This window comes from Trichechus manatus, unplaced genomic scaffold (genome assembly GCF_000243295.1).
Source record: "Trichechus manatus latirostris isolate Lorelei unplaced genomic scaffold, TriManLat1.0 scaffold00055, whole genome shotgun sequence".
Classification (NCBI taxonomy): domain Eukaryota; kingdom Metazoa; phylum Chordata; class Mammalia; order Sirenia; family Trichechidae; genus Trichechus; species Trichechus manatus.
This window is the reverse complement of record NW_004443991.1, coordinates 7,603,048-7,621,107: the sequence shown is the minus strand read 5'-3', so window position 1 is coordinate 7,621,107 and position 18,060 is coordinate 7,603,048. Positions and strand designations below refer to the sequence as shown.

Sequence of the window (18,060 nt, the reverse complement as noted above, 5' to 3'; positions counted from 1 at the left end):
TCCTGTGGTACAAATATATTTAAGATTGCCTGCCTGATTGATCAAGTGGCTCATGAAGTCTTCTATAGTATTTTTGCCATATTCTGGAAAATGCCCTGATCCATAGGTTTAATCTCCGAGTGAAAAACAGGAATTATAAAGATATTAGCAGTTACCCACTTCCTTTGAGACTGTGCTCCCACCACTATCCTGGAAAAAAGAATAGCTTTAGTATCTTCAGAAAACTACAATTCTTACAAGAAATTAATTTAAGTAAATGTCTATATTTCTTTAGATGATCTCACATTTCATAAATAGGTTATGTCCAGTGTCTTTGGAGGCTCTGGAAGAGTACTTTACAGTTATCAAATTTTTATTTTATGTAAACAAAGATTGGCACCTAGAAAAAAACAAGGATAACTTTATTTCATTTAAAACTTTATTTGCATTTCTTGGGTAGAATATGGTAAATACTGACTTTTTTAAAGGTCATAATTCAAGAGATTTATCATTCCCTAAATTTGTAAATGCAACTGAAAAAGTGTTTCATTATCGATATCTCTTATTCATATGTGGATATACGCTGCTCTTTTAAATAGGCCTCATTAATAATTAAGAATTCTAATTCTGACTAGTGCATTTATTCAATTATCATATGTGTACTGAGAAAATACTAGATATCACTAGACAGTAGGTAGAAAAAATAGCCCCTGCCTTCTAGGAACACAAAAATCCACTAAGAGAGAGGGACAAAAATAAATAAGCAATAAGAGTTCAACATTATAAATGAATTAAATTCTGGAACATTTGGCATCTAAACTGTGCTCTGAAGGATGGCAGTATGTTATTCAGGTAAAGAAAAGATGATGGGGAGTTGAAAGAGAGAGTCTTCTAGAATAAGACAGTGACTTGAATAGCAACCTAGGGAACAAGAAGGGCATGGCATACTTAGAAGTATGGCTAAAATCAAAACTAAACCCATTGCCGCTGAGTCGATTCCGACTCATAGGGACCCTAGAGGACTGAGTAGAACTGCCCCATACGGTTTTCAAGGCTGTAATCTTTACAGAAGCAGATTGCCACATCTTTCTCCCATGGAGTGGCTGGTGAGTTCGAACTCCCAAGCTGTTAACAGCTGAGCGCTTTAACTACTGCGCCACCAGGGCTCCTCCATAAGTATGGCTAGAACGTGGAATTCCAAGAAAGGCTGTGTTGAGGAGGTAAGAAGGATCATCTTAGAAGTTTGTATTTTATCCTGCCTATAACAGGGAGCCATTGAAATGGTTTAAACAGAGCAGTTAAAAGATTCTACTCAATTTATATCATTCTGTTGACAGAAAGAAGACATTGCAGGAAAGCAAGACCAAAGTTCGGAAAACCTTTCAGACTGTGTTTACTTTTTCACTTCCTTAAGAATACTATGCTCACTGGGCTCTATTTTACTCTGAATGTATAGAATCTACATAAATCTTTTAAGCATGCACACTTTTAGACTCATAAGTTACCCCTGCACTACACACACTAATGAGCTAAAACAACAACGTGCTCTCAGACACTGTGAACTGCGCCTGCAATGTGCTTGTTTTTTGGTTTAAATTTACTCTTAAATTTAGTTTTTCAACCTCAGTATTGCAATGCAATGATATTTCATTACCAGATGGGAACTGTGTCACAGTGAATATACTAACAATTAATGGATAAAGTCTCAGAGTTTCTGAATTATTTATTTTATAAAGTGAGTAGATTCAAGGTTTTGCCCAATAAATAATATGCTCAGTGGAGTAATTCCTGAGTAGAAAAAAAAGGAGGGGGAGCTACAGCTGGCAATTTTATAATTTTGAACCTGTGGTCTCTCTTTTTGATGTAGCAATGGGAGTAAATTAGGTATGCAATCATATTTGAGGGTAGGAGAGAAGATTAGCTGAGATTACTTCATACTTGAATAATACTAACAATTATTGTGAATTTACTATTTAACAACCACACTGTTGAATAAGCTTTACATTTATCAATTTAGGGTTTCCAAAGAACGGTGGTGGATTCAAACTGCTGACCTTTTGGTTAGCAGCTGAGCTCTTAACCACTATGCCACCAGGGCTCCAATAATAGAGTGATAGGTATTAGATTGAATAATGCAGTGGGAGTTATCTAAATCAAGGCAACATTTGGGTAAAAAAAGAGAGAATAAAAAATGTGAATAGAGACTGTAGAAACCTATAAACATTTGTTTAAAAATCTAGGCAGATTAGTTATGAAAATTAAGTAATTTTTCTTCCCTATTCAAATATAAAACAATTTTAATTCAGTAGCTACTACAAAATACCAAAGCATGCATTACTGCATCATTGGGAAGAAACGTTTTTCTCTTTGATGCCTTGCTATATTAGAGTGAAGTATGATTCTCAAGAATATAACTACTTTAATTTTTTTTAGTCATTTATTATCCAAAAGGAACCAAAATCCGGGATTTTAAAACATGTATTATTTGAAGAAGCATTTTTGAATCCTATCAATAAAAAGGTATTGTTTCCAAAATAATTATCTTAATATTAAAAATACAGGTTTTTAATAATTTTCACTATTAAATTAGAAGTCGCTAGAAAGTCATCATAGAGGCATCCTACAGTGCTCATGAAAGGAAAGTCGCAGAGCTCCCTCTATTGAATTACAGTTGAGAAAACGTGCTTTGTATTTAAAATCATCATTCTATCATCAAAAATTACCAATTATAATAATTGGAAATATTTTTTCTCTTTCTAAGCCCTAATATCTTTCAAATTATAGAAACGCACCTACAATCTTACTTTCTAAAAATAATATAGCAAATTGCATGTGTCCCTCTAATTTTAGAGCTAGTGATGTATTGTTTTTCCTTTATAGTTTTTGTTTATGGAGTAACACATTTTAAAGCTCTAAGTTTCAACCCGTGTTTTCCTGAGTTAATAAAACTGTAAAGGTAACTTGTCAGGCATTTGGACTATGAAACATCCTAATAAGAATATGCCTTACAATTTTGGTATGAAAACCCAAAAATGGATTCAGATGAAACTGAAACATATCCTTCAATCAGTAAAATAAGGTATTTTACATACATGTTTCTGATAAGAGGAAATTGATATTATTATAATATTATGGATACTAAAAATGTGATTTGTAACAAGTGTTTTTGTTGAGAGCTTACGTGTCAGGCACCGAGAAAAGCACTATATACTCATGACCTTCTCGAATACTCATAACAAGTAAAGTTAGTAGTATTGTTATCCCTATTTTACAAATGAGAAAACTGATAGACAAGAGCTGAAAAACAAACTAACACTCAGATCAAGAGCCCAAGCTTCTGAGGGCTTATGTAATGGAATCCACGCTATGCACTGACGGTCTGTGGAATCCGTGGGCATTGACAGTCGACAAAAAATTATGCAGAGAATGCATTTTTTTTAATATCATGAAAGTATAGCCATACTGTCTACAAAAAAATCACTTCTCAAGCAGCTCTTAGATCCTTTCTAACCAAACATTTTAGATCAGTTCTAAACAATGATAACTTCTAAAACATCCTGAAACTCTATTATTTTCTACTATTTTATCATTTATTTTTAAAAGGGGACATATTTCTTATCAGCAAAGAGAAAAACAGCTGAGCAGATGCTAGGGTTGTTTTAATAAAGATACTTATTTGCCACTCTAGTATGGTAACAAAAGCAATTTACTCTCATACTAAACAAACATTTCTCAAAGAAATTTTCTATTCCAGGACTAGATTGGCAACCACTGGGGTTGGGTTGAGTAGGAGATTAATCTAACAGGGTAAATCCAAATATGTATTACATTTTACTCTCAGACCTGATAGCAAAAGCCTTATTCATACACTGAGCTATGCCCGCCTTTGCAAAAATTAAAGCCTGTGTCTTAATAATCAACATAAACATTGTTCTTATGTAGTCATACCTATCATGAGATAGAGAAAATGCCTGCAGAATAAAGCATACACGCCACAAATTTGAACATTTAAAATTAAATGCCAGGAAGAAACTGCTTTATTCATAAAATTACAGTATATGTATACTAATATCAACTCTACTATAAATATTTGTTGCATTGTTTTGAAAAAGTACCTCCAGCATATACTTGTTAAAAATATATTTTTCCACACAAAAATGGCTATAAAAACAGAATTTACTTCTACTTTCATAATAGGCCCAAGAATTATAGGATGAAACATATTCAATGGTACTGATTTTTTTTAATTTGTAAACAATGGTACTTTTATCAGCTTGTAAATAATTGTGACAAGCCTATTAAAACAAACTTGTTGGATGAATTGCTCAAAATATAATTTACCTAAAAATTACTTAAGTTGTTTAGTAAGATTTATTACGTAGGGTTTACCAAATGGCATTAGTTAGACCATCCACACAATGTATATTATACCTCAAATGAATAAACACTAATATTTGGAAACCATGTTTTATGATGAAAAATAATACCAACATCATTAGAGCTCACTCATTGTGGTCTCTCAATCCACCGTTTTATTTCAGCCAATGTGATTTCACAGATTATGGATCTTCCAAAATAGAAGAAAATACGGTCTACAGTCACACAGTTAGCCATATTATGTGGAAAGAGCAATGATAATAGCTCTTATCATTAATAATGATAGTAGTATCTTACCAATAGATGCTCTTCTTTTCCCCATTGGTGGTCCCATCTCATGTATAATAAAATCAGGCACCTGAAGCTTTTGCTTTACATGTGAATGGGTGTGCCTGTTACGTGAAATTCTCATTTTTCCCCATAAGCTTTATGAATAAGAACCAACCTATTAGTCTGGTTTAAGTTACATTAGTAGTGCAGAATTATGGAGAGAGTATGAGGAAGAGGCATTCCCACATACTTTTGTTGGGATTTTTTAGAGGTGGATACTCTTTAAAGGTTAATTTTTAATTTACTTTTCAAATTAAAAATTCACATATTCTTTGACTCAGCAATTTCACTTACAGGGAGTTCTTCTACCAACAAACTTGCAGATTTGGACAGTAACATGTATTAGATTGTTCACTGCTGTACTACTTGTAACAACAAAAGATTGGAAACAATCTACATTTCCAAGAATGGGGGAACTGGTTAAAGTAATTATAATACAAAAGCCAATACAATCATTTAAAAAACTGAGATAGAGGGTCCCGGACAGATCTGGAGAAAAACATAGAACAAAATTCAAACTCACAAAAAAAGACCAGACTTACTGGTCTGACAGAGACTGGAGAAACCCCGAGAGTACTGCCCCCGGACACTCTTTTAACTTAGTACTGAAGTCACTCCTGAGGTTCACCCTCCAGTCACAGGTTAGACAGGCCTATAAAACAAACAGTAATACATGTAGTTCAACCATGTATATAAGACTAAATGGGCACACCAGCCCAGGGGCAAGGACAAGAAGGCAGGAGGAGACAGGAAAGCTGGATGAATGGAAATGGGGAACCCAAGGTCAAGAAGGGGAAAGTGTTGACATGTCATGGGGTTGGCAACCAATGTCACAAAACAATATGTGTATTAATTGTTTAATGAAAAACTAATTTGCTCTGTAAACTTTCACCTAAAGCACAATAAAAAACAAAATAAAACAAATAATTAAAAAATGAGATAGAGCTATATGTGCTAATATTTCATACTCTCTAAATCTCCAGTGTGCTTGTAAGTGAAAACGAAAAGGTGCAAAATGGTGTGCATAGTATATTCCCATCCGATTTTTTAAAAAGAGGCATGTGTGTACAATTGTTTGCTTGTACATGCATATTTGAATAAGATCAAAGGGATCCTCTTCTGAACCCCACAACTGGTTGGTAAATTAAGGAAATGCTAGGAAAGCATTTAAACAACTTCAATGAATTCCTGGTTTCTGCCTCAATCTCAGAAATTCTTCAGTTTTCCTCAAGAGGGGCATGTATCTCCAGGAGTTACAAACCATGTTCTTTTCCACCTCACCATACTCACTCACGTTATTCCCTCAGCCTCCATCTTTTGCTTAATTATTCTTTCGCACATACCTCAAACATCTCTTGCTTAAAGAAGCTTTCCTATTTTTTCCTAAACCCTAACCAGGTCTGGCCATTCTGATTTAAAATCCTCTTTATTTTTCCTTGTAGCACTTAGCAAATCTTCTATTAAATAATTATATAACTGTTTGATTGATGTCTGCTTCCCAGAGAGAACTTAACTTCTTTGAGTTATAGGGCCTTGACTGTCTAGTATCTAGTTTATTGTGAAATTCCCAGCACCAAGCCACAGTGCTTTGCACATAGTGGGTGTTCAATGAATATTTGTTAAATGCTGTTTTATATGTTGAACCTTCAATTCATATGAGTTCTAATCTTGAATGACTAACCTTGGGCAAGTAGCTAAGGTTCTTTACAGTTCCAAAATCTTGAATCTGTAAGTCCAGGCACAAGTAACACTAAGAACATTGTTGTCTCTGACAGTTATGTCTAATACGCTATTGAATTTCAGTAATCTTTTAACCTGTGGCTTTAGTTATCTCAGCTGTCAAATAAGAGGACTGAAGAGGATGAACCTCTAAAGCACCTTTTCATTTTCTCCAACAACCCCTTTCCTATCACTTTTTAGCATCTGACCATGAACTGCATACCTACAGCCCTTCAAAATTTCTCTCCTGCAAACACATACATACAAACACATACACACATTGAATTTTCCATAATTTTATTCCAGGGAAAGTTGAGGTTTCAGCAACAGGAAATAGTAGCATTATTGGATAGAACTTGAGCCTCTCCAACCTGACATATTTCTGGCTCAAGGAACTAGGAGACAGTGTAAGTTGTGACCATGGGGCTAAGGATCTGCAGGAAGGGTCCTTGCTACTATCACATCTCCCACTATTACTCTAGTTGTTGACTGATTGCACTAGTTATTGACACTTGTTGCAAAGTGACTTTGCAGCTCCTTCCATTCAAGAGGTGGAGGCTATTTCCCAACCCCTTGAATATGAGCTGGGGTTATGACTTGTCTTGACCAAGAGAATGCAGCAGAAATGATAGTTTCCCAGTTCCAAGGCTATGCCTCAAGAAGCGTTGCACGTTTCGGCTTTCTCTCAGAACCCTGCTTCCACCAAGAGAACAAGCCTAGGCAAGCCTGTAAGAGAATGAAAAACATGAAGGAGAGCCAAGTTGTCCTGGACAACCCTCAGAAACAGAGCTGCCTGGGCTGACCCACAACTGACTGTAATAGAATGAAGCCTAGCTGAAACAAGAAAAAACACCTAGCTGAGTCCAGGCTAAACTGCCAACTTAGAGAACAATGAACTAAATAAATAGTTGTTTAAACTACTTAAGTTTAAGGTTGCTTTATCATGCAGCAAATAGTTATTGATACACTATGGTTCAAAAATTTAGAAATAGCAGGTAGAGTTCTTTGTGTCTTCTTCCCCTGATTTGGAGCTAGGTGAATTCCATACCCAGAAATGTTCAAATTCTTAGGGAAACTACTTGGGAAGATATTGAGAAGAGTCCATGGTGCCAAGACTGTCTCTCCTTCATTCTGTTCTATTAATGAGGCCAAAACCATAGCATCTCTTATCTTGTCTTATCTTGTGTGTTCACCTTTCATTACCTCCTTTGTGTCTGGGGGTTTTCTGAGTACCTGAGACACTCAGAGATAGCTGAACCAAATAACATGTGGTTGCCTTATTAGGAATGACCAGCTGCCCTCATCAAACTATTGAATGCCCGAGGTTAGATCACCATTGCTGATTGACACAACTCTAACAAAAAGTACAGAAAGATTTGGGGGTTTCCTTCAATTGTGTAGGCATACCTGGTATTTCTTTTTAGATCCAAATTGACAGTAAAGGTATTAAAAGACCTCACAGAAGACCAAAACGGGAGTTGTTCAACTGGCTTGTAGTTTCAAGATCAGAATGAAATAGGCCTTCCCTAAACAGCTGACGCATAGCCATAGAACCACCCGTTAGGGTTTCCAAGGCTGTAAATTTTTACCGAAGCAGACAGCCACATCTTTTTCCCGTGGAGCAGCTGGTGGGTTCCAACTGCCAACCTTTCGTTTAGCAGCCAAGTGCTTAACCACTGCACTATAAATGCCCTTTATGAATACGCTATCGGGGGTCATCATGTCTTACTGGCCTGTTTCTGTTCACTAAGGCAAGTATGCATATACAGATCTCCCCATGCTATCCGAAAGTAGAGTGTTCCTATGAAACATTTTGTAAGCCGAAATGGCATAAAGAGAAGAAATGGGAAAAAATTTTTTCCCATTAATTTACATGGGAAATGTTTTTTAGCGTTCCCAGACCCAAAAAATAACTTACCAAATCATACCAAATAACACATAAAACACTAAAATAACACTAACATATAGTAAAAACAGGAATGCACAGAATAAATCAAGATAAACCACAGATGCTCACAGACACAGTTGAAAGTTATGGTGGCATGATACTGGGAAGGAGCTTGGCGACGCCACTCTCGCTGCTCGGGGTGCATGCTGCCTCTTTAACGCTCACTGCAAAACAAATGCTGAACGCTATTCTGCTTTTTGCCTAAAAGTGAAAATCCTCTTCAGATTTCCTTCAGTTAGCAAAAACAGGTACTAATACAGGTCTTTCGTAAAAGCAAAGTGGCGTAAAGCGAACTTTCGAAAAGCAGGGGATATCTGTATCTGTTTTCTCATCAAGTTTTTATTTTCAAGTTTATTTCTCGGGAGGGGGGAGCAATATTACATCCTCAGTTCCCAAGTTCTCCTGGAAAGTTTCTTGGTAGCCCCTGAATGAGTGGTCCTGCCATATGGGGGAATTCAATTCACCTTTTTTTGCATTAATTACAGTCTATTCAATGCAAAGGAAAAAAAAAAAAAAAAGTGAAGCAGCTAGCTTCTAGATGCCAAGCTCTTTGCTAGACTAAAGGATACCCAGATGGAGATAAAACTTGGTATTTCAAAAGCTCATGGTCAACTGAGTAAATATTTTTTAAAAAGAACGATAATATAATAAAATGTGATAAAAGCTAAAGTGAAGGTATACACAAGGAAAAGGTAACAGGGCATGCTGGAGCTATTCCTGACATTCCAATGCTGATTTTGCATCAAAGGCAGAGTGGGGGAAAATGATCTTTTTTCATTCACAGATCAAATAAAGTAAGTTAGACTCTCTAAAACTAGATCTATAGATGAAAAGAATAAAAATCTACTTATTTACATCAACTTCTAAAGTAAAGTATTTTGGAGATTTATCCCAAGAAAATGTTGCATCAGAGTGCTGGTTGGTATCTTAATTTGCAAATTTATTTAATTTTTTTTGTTAACATCATCACAACTGTTAGCGCTTACAATAAGTGAAAGTAACCAAAAAGGAAGTCTCTTTAATTCAAGCCCCAATCTGCCCCTGGCATTTATGAATTGGATATTACTGGTTTCCACTGCTTGCAGTGACCTCAGAACTATTACAAGTAGCAAGGTTTTTGTTTGTTTGTTTGTTTTTTAATTAAGCAGAAGTGTGAATATCCTGCTGAGGAGTCAATCTAGTTGGCTGCCAATCCGACATATATCAAGAAAAGTTTGTTGTTTCATTATCCATTCATTTATGGAAACTCATAGAAAGTGCTGAAATTGAACACTTAAGAAAAATGGTCACCATGTAAGGATAAAATTTAAGTAAGAGTTGATGATGTGATTTTGCAGAGCTAAACAAATGAGACTAGATGGAAATGTAATTGGAGGAAAGCCGGGAGAATATACCAAATGCTATGGTCATAGGATGTTTCCTTTGTGAAATTAATTGTGAACATTAAGGTATTTCTATGATTTTCCAATATTACTTGATTTCCTCATCTTAAGGATGTTTTTAATCTTTGGTTAGGATTTTGCGTTAAGCTTATGGGATGATAGAGGAAAGAACTACGAAAAAAAGCGTGTGTGTGGGGGAGGGAGCAATCAGAGAAGCTGGACATCTAATTTCTGATTAATCCTAGCCCTGCCCACACACACAGTTTAGGTTCATTATGTTGAATTACTATGCCTTCTTAGAAGACCAAACACAAGCATGTTCATGGAAGTACCTCACCTCAAAGTCAAATTAAGTAATCCTTTGATGAGAATTGGTTTTGGACTATGCACAGCTCCGATTTCCTCTTCAATGAAACAGATAATTGAGAGCTAACTGGATAAATAAAAGAGGAAGTACTAAAAGCTAATTTCATTCTTGGAACATAAATGACAATAATGAGCTATGGTAATAGGTTACCATACAACAATTACTGAATACCAGAGCACATTTGGAAATACTCCTATCTGAAATATATGGTATTCCATTCAATAAAAACTGAGAAAAGAGAATATAATTTTGTTACTTAAATAGAGAAATTAACTGGATGAAAATATCAGCAAGTCCAAATATATTATAATACTTTGTAGAGTGTAGAAATGCTATCATCACTGAAGCATCTAACCTTATAAAATAGTCTATAATATCTTCTTCATAAATATAAGAGATACATTTTAGTCTTGACTTTATTCTACAAAGGAAAGGGAAAATTCTGCATTGATTAAAAAAAAGTAATGAAATGTATAAATGGATATTTTTCTGGTTTTTAAATTTGTTATTAAAACTAAAAAAGAGCTAAAATCCAAAAGTTATAAACAAATAAATGTCAATTCATCGCCAATCACTCCCAAGAAAACATTCTTTAGTATTCCAGTGAGTGAGCTCATTTCTCCATATGTCTCATATATTCATGTGTGAGAAATGAGATGGGCCTTTGTGAAAACCTAACAATGAAGAATAAAATTAACACTTTGAGAGGAGTTCAATGTAAGTTTGTATGTATACACAGAGGCACAGAAATACTATTTTACCAATTTTACCTATGTGGCTCTCTTGCATAGTTGGGATATATATTGCATGTGTCTACTTGAGTTAATAGCTGCAGGGAGCTAGAACTCTTTGATGATGTTTTATGCTAAATAAATGGCCAGAAGAGAAAGAGGCGTGTTTGGGAAAATGAGACAAAATGATTACAAAAGTATTTAAAATACCACCTGGCAAATGCTGCCACGCTGAAACTCATTGCTCAGTTTTGCAAAGGACCGTGTTTTAGTGGCAATGAAAACTTAAGGGGGGAAAAAAAAATAAAAAAGAAAAGAAGTGTTTTTTGCCTGCTTTTAATTATATGGTCCAAGTGATAATTAAGTAGAATAAATTAAAGAGTGTTAGTCTAATAACAACATGGTAAAAGTTTTGATTAATGTAGTATGTTTTATCTGAAAAACTCAAAATGCTGAGCAAGGGAATTACTAATCTCATCATTTATCTATGGGTCAAGTACAATCAGAACCATGCATTACCCAGAGAGAGAATTTTACAGATGGGAAATAAAAGGAGCAGAAAAACAACTCTCCCAAGGTCATAACTTTCTTAAACGGCATAGCTAAACACTGAACACAAGAGTCCTGACTCCAATAACAAGAATTTTCTGATAATACTTGACTATTAAAGTACGGTTTTACTGATTTCCTTCTTTTTAATAAGCCAAGAGTAGACTCCCATTCTCTCTGCAAAGCTATCATTTAAAATAACAAGATGTTTTTATTACAAAAGATAAGCTAGTTTGAAGTTTCTGAACAATCAGAGAAAGCTTGGAATCTGGTAATACAAAATCTTTTGGATTCCTGTAGGTTTTAAAACAAAAGGAAAACATTTGTATTTTACCTTTCCTTCTACATTACAAGCATGATGCAAATCAAGATCCATGTTTAAAAATAACTTTAGTGTACATTTAAGGCATTATCACACGAACTCATTAGCATCAATCATCATTTACATCTCATTCTAAAAACTGCATATGCTGCATATGAACTGTAAATATAGGCAGACTTTCAGGAGGGACAGACCACACTAAGTGGGGTTTTCTGAAACCTAAAAACTCTCCCACTTCTGGGGTCTTTTTTTCCAGGAGAGTGGGAGGCTAACTCTTCTCCATCATCCTCCCCTCTCCCCCAGCTTTTTTTTTTTTTTTTAAACCCTACTCATACCTGTGGGGTAAGCACAAGATATTTATAATGAATTTATAAAAGTAGGAAAAAAAAAAGCTGGTAAATTAGCAACTGGGCTCCACTGTCTGAAAGCATTAGAAAAACACAATTGGAAATACTCCCTGGTATGCAAATAGACATCTTACCTTAAGATATTAGAGACAAATATTTTTTGAACTGAAAGGGATCTCAGAGAATAGATCCTTAGTCCACACTTTTGTTTGACATATGAGAAAGATTTAGCCCAAAAAGGTTAAATGACTTGCTCAAGTGCCGGAAGGTAGATGGCCCTAAGCCAAATCTAGAAAAGTAGATTGTTGCAAAGAGTGTCCCATTAAATTGTAAATTGCTATTGGATTAAATAAATCATCAAGGAATAAAGCAATAGTTACTGGCCACAACGCAGTTTGCCGTTTTTAAAATAATACATTTTAAAAGTCTTACATTAGACAGCCAGAAAATGACGTTATTAAAGATGATGCATTTTCCGAGGTCTCTTGAGCTAAACTGACACGACTCAAATCTAATATCCTCTTGAAACAAAGCTCCAAGTGCCCTTACGTCCTGGAGTGAACCCTGTACCAGTGAGCAGTTAAGAAAACTTCCACAGAAGGCTGCACACAGAGAACCCAAGTGAAGAAACAGTTAAATGCTGCGTCCCACCTCCTAGTTGTAAATAATCCAGGAAAGCCTTTTATAGAGCAATACAAAATGTCACCACAGGCTGACGCTCTTTCTACAAGAATAATGAGATTTTCGCTACCTCAGATGCTGAGCACATACTTTATTGTCTTTATCTGCGAATTTGGTTTTCGTGGTTCATATATATCCCCCCTCGCTTTAAACAGGCAGCACGCCATGGCTAAAATCCATCCGTGACTACGTAGCGACTACAGGCCAAGCAAGGGGGAAGTATGCGGAGGGCAGGGGCAGTTTCACAAACTCGAGTTTTTGTCCTCTAGACCTGAACACACACTACGACAATCGCTCGGGAAATGAACGGCGGCAGGTGGAGAAGTCAGTTAGCCCCACGGATGGAGACAGCCATTGGCACCGCAATCCCACGGGGCTCAGCTCTGTTCAGGACTTGCGTCCGGAGGGTGGACATGGCGCCTTTTCGTGGCACAATCCTTTTTTTTAATGCACAGCGACACAGCACAGAGAATTTCGCGCATATGCAAGATGGGTAATGTCAGGAAAACCACCGGACTATGGGGTCTGAGACATCTGACCTCCGCGCAGCAGCAGCGGGGGGCAAAGCGAGCCTTCTCCTCCCGGTTTGCTGAGTTCCGCGCAGCTGGTTGCCCGCTGGAAACCCGAGCCAGCGGGACCAAACGAATTGGGGCTGCGAAGGAAGACTGAAGGCGGAACCTCTCCCCTTTAGCAGTTAAATGTGCAGAAAAAAACCGTCCAACTGAAAAATAAATTCCAGGGCAACCGCAAGGAAAGGGAAACAGGATGTATGCGTGTGGCCCGGGGTGTGGGAGGTGGGTGAGATCTCACTCTCAAAGTTGCGAGAGGGTTAAACTGAAAACGAACTCTGGACGTGTTGATCTTTGCATTTTACAAACTACATCATCTCTTCCCCCACTCTCGCTTCTCATTCGCCCCAGCTCTAGACTGCCCTTCCTTCCTTCCCCATCCGACGCTGGGATCATGGAAAAGTAAAATCAGTGTTGTGCCAGACCCAAGGGGGTCTCCCCTTCCCACGTCCCGGGTGTTCTTACTCCGCCCCCGACAGCTTTAAATCCGGTTCAACTCGCGTTTCACCGTCCCCGCCACAGTGCCGGAGATTCGTCGCAGACGCCTTTTTTCCTCCAGCCTCAGGACAGCAGGTGAGCTCATCCAGAAATGTAACTTTAATAAACAGATCAGGAGAGGGCACCCCCACAATATACACACACACGCACACACAGCAGCAGCAGCAGCAGCTCACATACACTTATAGTCTCTCCCTCAGGATCTGGACTCCATCCGCTCTTTCCCCCGTTCCTGGGAGAGATTCAGAGATTTTTCAAACCTCTTCCGTGGCCTCAGCTTGCCAACAACTGAACAGATGTGTAGGAAAGAAAGATGCAAAAGGAAATGAGCCTTTCTTTGAGAAAAGCTAAAGAATAGGTTAGGAACAAACAGAAGCGAAACAACAGGAGGTGGGACTTGAGCTTGAAACTGTCTACGAAGGGCTAGAGATCAAAAGTTCAAGGAGAAAAAAAATGTTTCCAAAAACCCCACAAGTCACAGGAGGGAATGAACCTGCTGCTCGGTCAAGTGCCGGCGAGCGTGCAGAATGCCTTGTTAGGACCAATTCGGGTCGGCCTGCGGGCAGGCGCCGGGATGACAGGGCCAGGGACGTCCCAGGGGGTAAAGGAAGGGATTCCCGCGAGTATTTTAGTTGTTGGGGGTTTTGCCTTTTTTTTTTTTTTTTTCCTGAGGCTCAGTTCAGAACTGAGAACTGAGACTGAATCGCAGGTCCTGGAAATCCACAGCCGCTCACTCACTTCTCACCAACCTGGCTGCTAATTCCAGGTGAGGCTGCGGTTTTTGCCTACCGTCACCCCCACACTCACCAACCACCTCCCTGGAAATTCGGGGTGGGGGGGGCGTTAAAACCACGATTTCAGGGTTTTTTTTAAGGGGTGATTGAAGTCCTCCGTTTCTCCTCATCCCTTCCTCACCTCCTACCAAGGGGAAGTTACTGGGGAATTTATCACCAAAAAGTGCGGGCAGTTATTTACTTCGAGACGTAAGCGAAAGGAAAACTGCCTGGGGCGCAGAGAGGTGGACTTTGATACCCACAGACAGGAGCGTTGGTCAGAGGGCGAGGTCCGGCTGCCAAGCCAGGAGCCGCAGGGGAAAGCGGAGACGGACGAATCCTTCGCGTGGGCCCCCGCAGCCCTGACCCTCGCCGCACCCAGAGTTCCTGGAGATTCACCCACTGCCCGCGCTAGTGCCCAAACTTGAGCCAACCAGCCGAGCCCATGCGGCACAGGTGACCGAGCCCCGGGCCAGCTCAGCGCCAGGATGGCCGCCCCCTTACCTCCCGCACGTGCCTGGGCACACAGCCCCGAGCGGGCGAGTCCGGAGCCGGGGACCCAGCACATGGCCCCCCGTGCCTGCCGGCCCGGGGCTGCTCCGTGGTCCCTGCTCACCTGGTCTGAGGACAACAGCGGAGATCAAGAGGCAGAAGACCAGATGGCAGGAGGGTGCCGCCTCTGAAGCCATATTCCTCCTCCTCCCGGGCCACCGACAGAGTCCGCGCCGCAGGAGGGGGCGTCGTTCCGGGCCCGGCGCTGCCCGACTGCTCGCGGGTCAGGACGCTGGGGGCAGCGGCTTCTCGCGCACACACTGCCCCCGGAGCTGGGGCGCGGCACCTTCGGGCTTCCGCCTCACGCAACTTTCTAGCAGGCGCTGTCCCCCAACTCCTTCTCCCTGCCCCTGAACACCTGCCCTCGGCCCCTGGCTGCTCCTGCCGGGCCGGGCGACCCTCTCTTCCCAGGAGACACTTGAGTAATTCGCGAAGGTGTGCGTGGCTCTCTTGGCTGGTCTCTGATTTTCCTTCTCTCGGAATAATAATAATAACGGCAGTGGCGGTACGCGTAGAAAGCCAGGTGCTAGGAGGAGTCTTTGGGGCGGTCAGGCCGGCGGCGGGTCCAGGCGGTCTCCTCAGGTGGCAGCGGCGGCGGCAGCAGCGGCGGCGGCGGCCTTGGGCTGCTCTGAGTGGAGGGACTGGAAGGCGTGTGTGAGCTGCCTCTCTCCTCCTCCCGCCTGGTCCCTCCCTCTTCTCCCTTGGCCGCTTCCCTGGCCGCAGCACCGAGCAGGTGGTTGGAGCGCTGATCCGCAGCCTAGAGGCGCTGCAGGACCGAATCCGAGACAGGGCCCGAGCCTGGGAAGCGGCGGAGAGGCTGCCGCGGCCCAGGCGCCGGGTGGGCGGGTTTCCGCTAGGCCCCGCCCGCCCCCGCCAATGAAGAGCCGGTGCCGAGCCGCGCGCGCCTGGGCGGGCTCTGGCGACTGCTACTTCCCCGGGGTGCTCCCATCGCCCTCGTGATTCGGCCTCTCAGTCCCCACTGCCCACCTAGCCTCGCCGCGGCTCAGACAGGCTAGCTGCCTTGTTCTTGCCCCCAGATTACCATGCCACTGGCTCACACTCCTCCTGGACTTCCTCCGCGATGAGGTTGCAGCCTCCCCCTGCTATAAAGAACATGGTGGGCACGGGGTTGCTCAACGGGGACAGGCGCTTTTGGTCCAAGGGCAGGAACGAAGGAGGAGAAAGGAGCAGGAGGGGGTGGCAAACCTGAGAATTCTCCTGGGAGTTAACCCGCCAGAGCTCCTGGTTGGCCGGGGCAGGGGGAGGAGAGCTGGGTGATACCAAGTACCACTTTAATTCCCACCCACCCTTCCGCCTTCGCCGCTAACCTAAAAGGTCGGCAGTTCCTAGCCACCAGCCGCGCCTTGGGCATCCCATGGGGCAGTTCTGCCCTGTCCTATAGGGTCGCGATGAGTGGGAATCGACTGGAAGGGAAAGGGTTTGGTTTTTGGCTTCCCGTACACGCATTTTCTGTTGGAGGCAGACCACTAGGATCGACTGCCCAGTAGCAAATACGGATAAGATATTTGCTTTTTCCCGGGGGAAATTAAATCAGGAATTTCTAGACCATATTTCGTCACACAGATTTTCCCAATGTCTACAAAGCCCGAGCGTGTGTCTCTTGTATTTTGAATTAAGCGGCGAATTTAGAGTCACAAACAGAAAATTCTCAAGTTACTTAGATTAAAAGACAAACTCCTCCTGGTCCGTTCCAGAAAGCCAGGCGCCTCAGCAGACGGACGGGCTTCTCAGACAATTTCTAAAGATCGAACCACCTCCCAAGCGGAACATCGGGAGGCTATGTTGCTTTCTGATCAGGCGGAGAGCATGAAGGAATATTTTCCTCTGGAACACCGTGGTGGAGCTGTCGGAGTCTTAAGTGGCTCTAAATCAGGGATGCGGGATCGCAACTCTCATCCCAAGCACAATAAAATCTTGGTCCCTGAACCACTTCGCTGGGGTATTAAATAGCCTTTCGCGCATCACAGGATCACCCAGTGTGAAGCTGGTCTCCGGCAGAGAATGCCAACTAGTAATGCTCACAACCTGCGCTTTCATCAGAAGGCACTGACTACATGGGCAGGAGAAGCTTCAGCAAAAAAAAAAAAAAAATGCACAGAGACAGATCTTGGAATTCTTTATCTTTTCATGCTTGAGACTCTTAAGCTTGATTTTCATTTGTGGTTTTTGTCAAAATCTTGCTGATCTTGTCCTCCCGGTTATCGTTACATTAACAGTATTCTAGAGTAAGCTCTTATATTTTTCCTCTCAAAATAAGTAGTTTTTCCTTCTTGGCTTTAACATTTACATTTCATTTGCATCTTGTGAACCGGCAGGAAGGTTAATTAAAAACAACAAACCCTGTTGCCGACTTAGGGTGACCCTATAGGACAGAGTAGAACTGCCCCATAGGATTTCCAAGCAGCAGCTGATGGATTTGAACTGCGGACCTTTTAGTTAGCAGTCGAGCTTTTAACCACTGCGCCGCTACGGCTTCAGGAAGGCTGATGCTAGGAGGCAAATGCCTTTTAACAGTACCCCATGAACTAAGTTTGGCTGAATTGCTAGCATTCTGGTGGGATCCTGTAGGATTCCTTTAGGGAATTACTTTTCTTTCAACAGTGGCTTTAAGTGAAGCATATTAGAAGAAATCATCCTGTCTATGTATTTAACCTGGATACCCATCCTCTGTCTATCTGATTCCCTTTATTTTGAGATGAGAGTTAATATAGCATAATTGTTAAGAAGTAGGCCTGCAAAGACAGACTGTCTGATTTGGGTTCTGACATTTACTACTTGTATGCAGGGTCAAGGAGCCCTGGTGGCGCAGTGGTTAAGCTCGACTCTTAACGGAAAGGTCATGGTTTGAATCCACCAGCCACTCCGCAGGGAAAAGATACGGCAGTCTGCATCCATAAAGATTTATAGTCTTGGAA

General features: G+C 40.9%; 1 protein-coding gene across 2 annotated transcripts in view; it reads right to left on the bottom strand.

The window, feature by feature from the left end:
- Nucleotides 1–15,909, bottom strand: part of ALCAM (activated leukocyte cell adhesion molecule) — a 231,949-nt gene extending 216,040 nt beyond the window's left edge. The window contains exon 1 of one of the 2 annotated variants that reach the window (XM_004378152.1): nt 15,189–15,909. In XM_004378152.1, coding sequence (XP_004378209.1) covers nt 15,189–15,261 — 73 coding nt within the window. In that variant the 5' untranslated portion in view covers nt 15,262–15,909. The remainder of the gene's footprint in view (nt 1–15,188) is intronic. The other variant, XM_023732882.1, reaches the window with a different exon arrangement.
- Between the last annotated feature and the right edge of the window lie 2,151 nt (nt 15,910–18,060).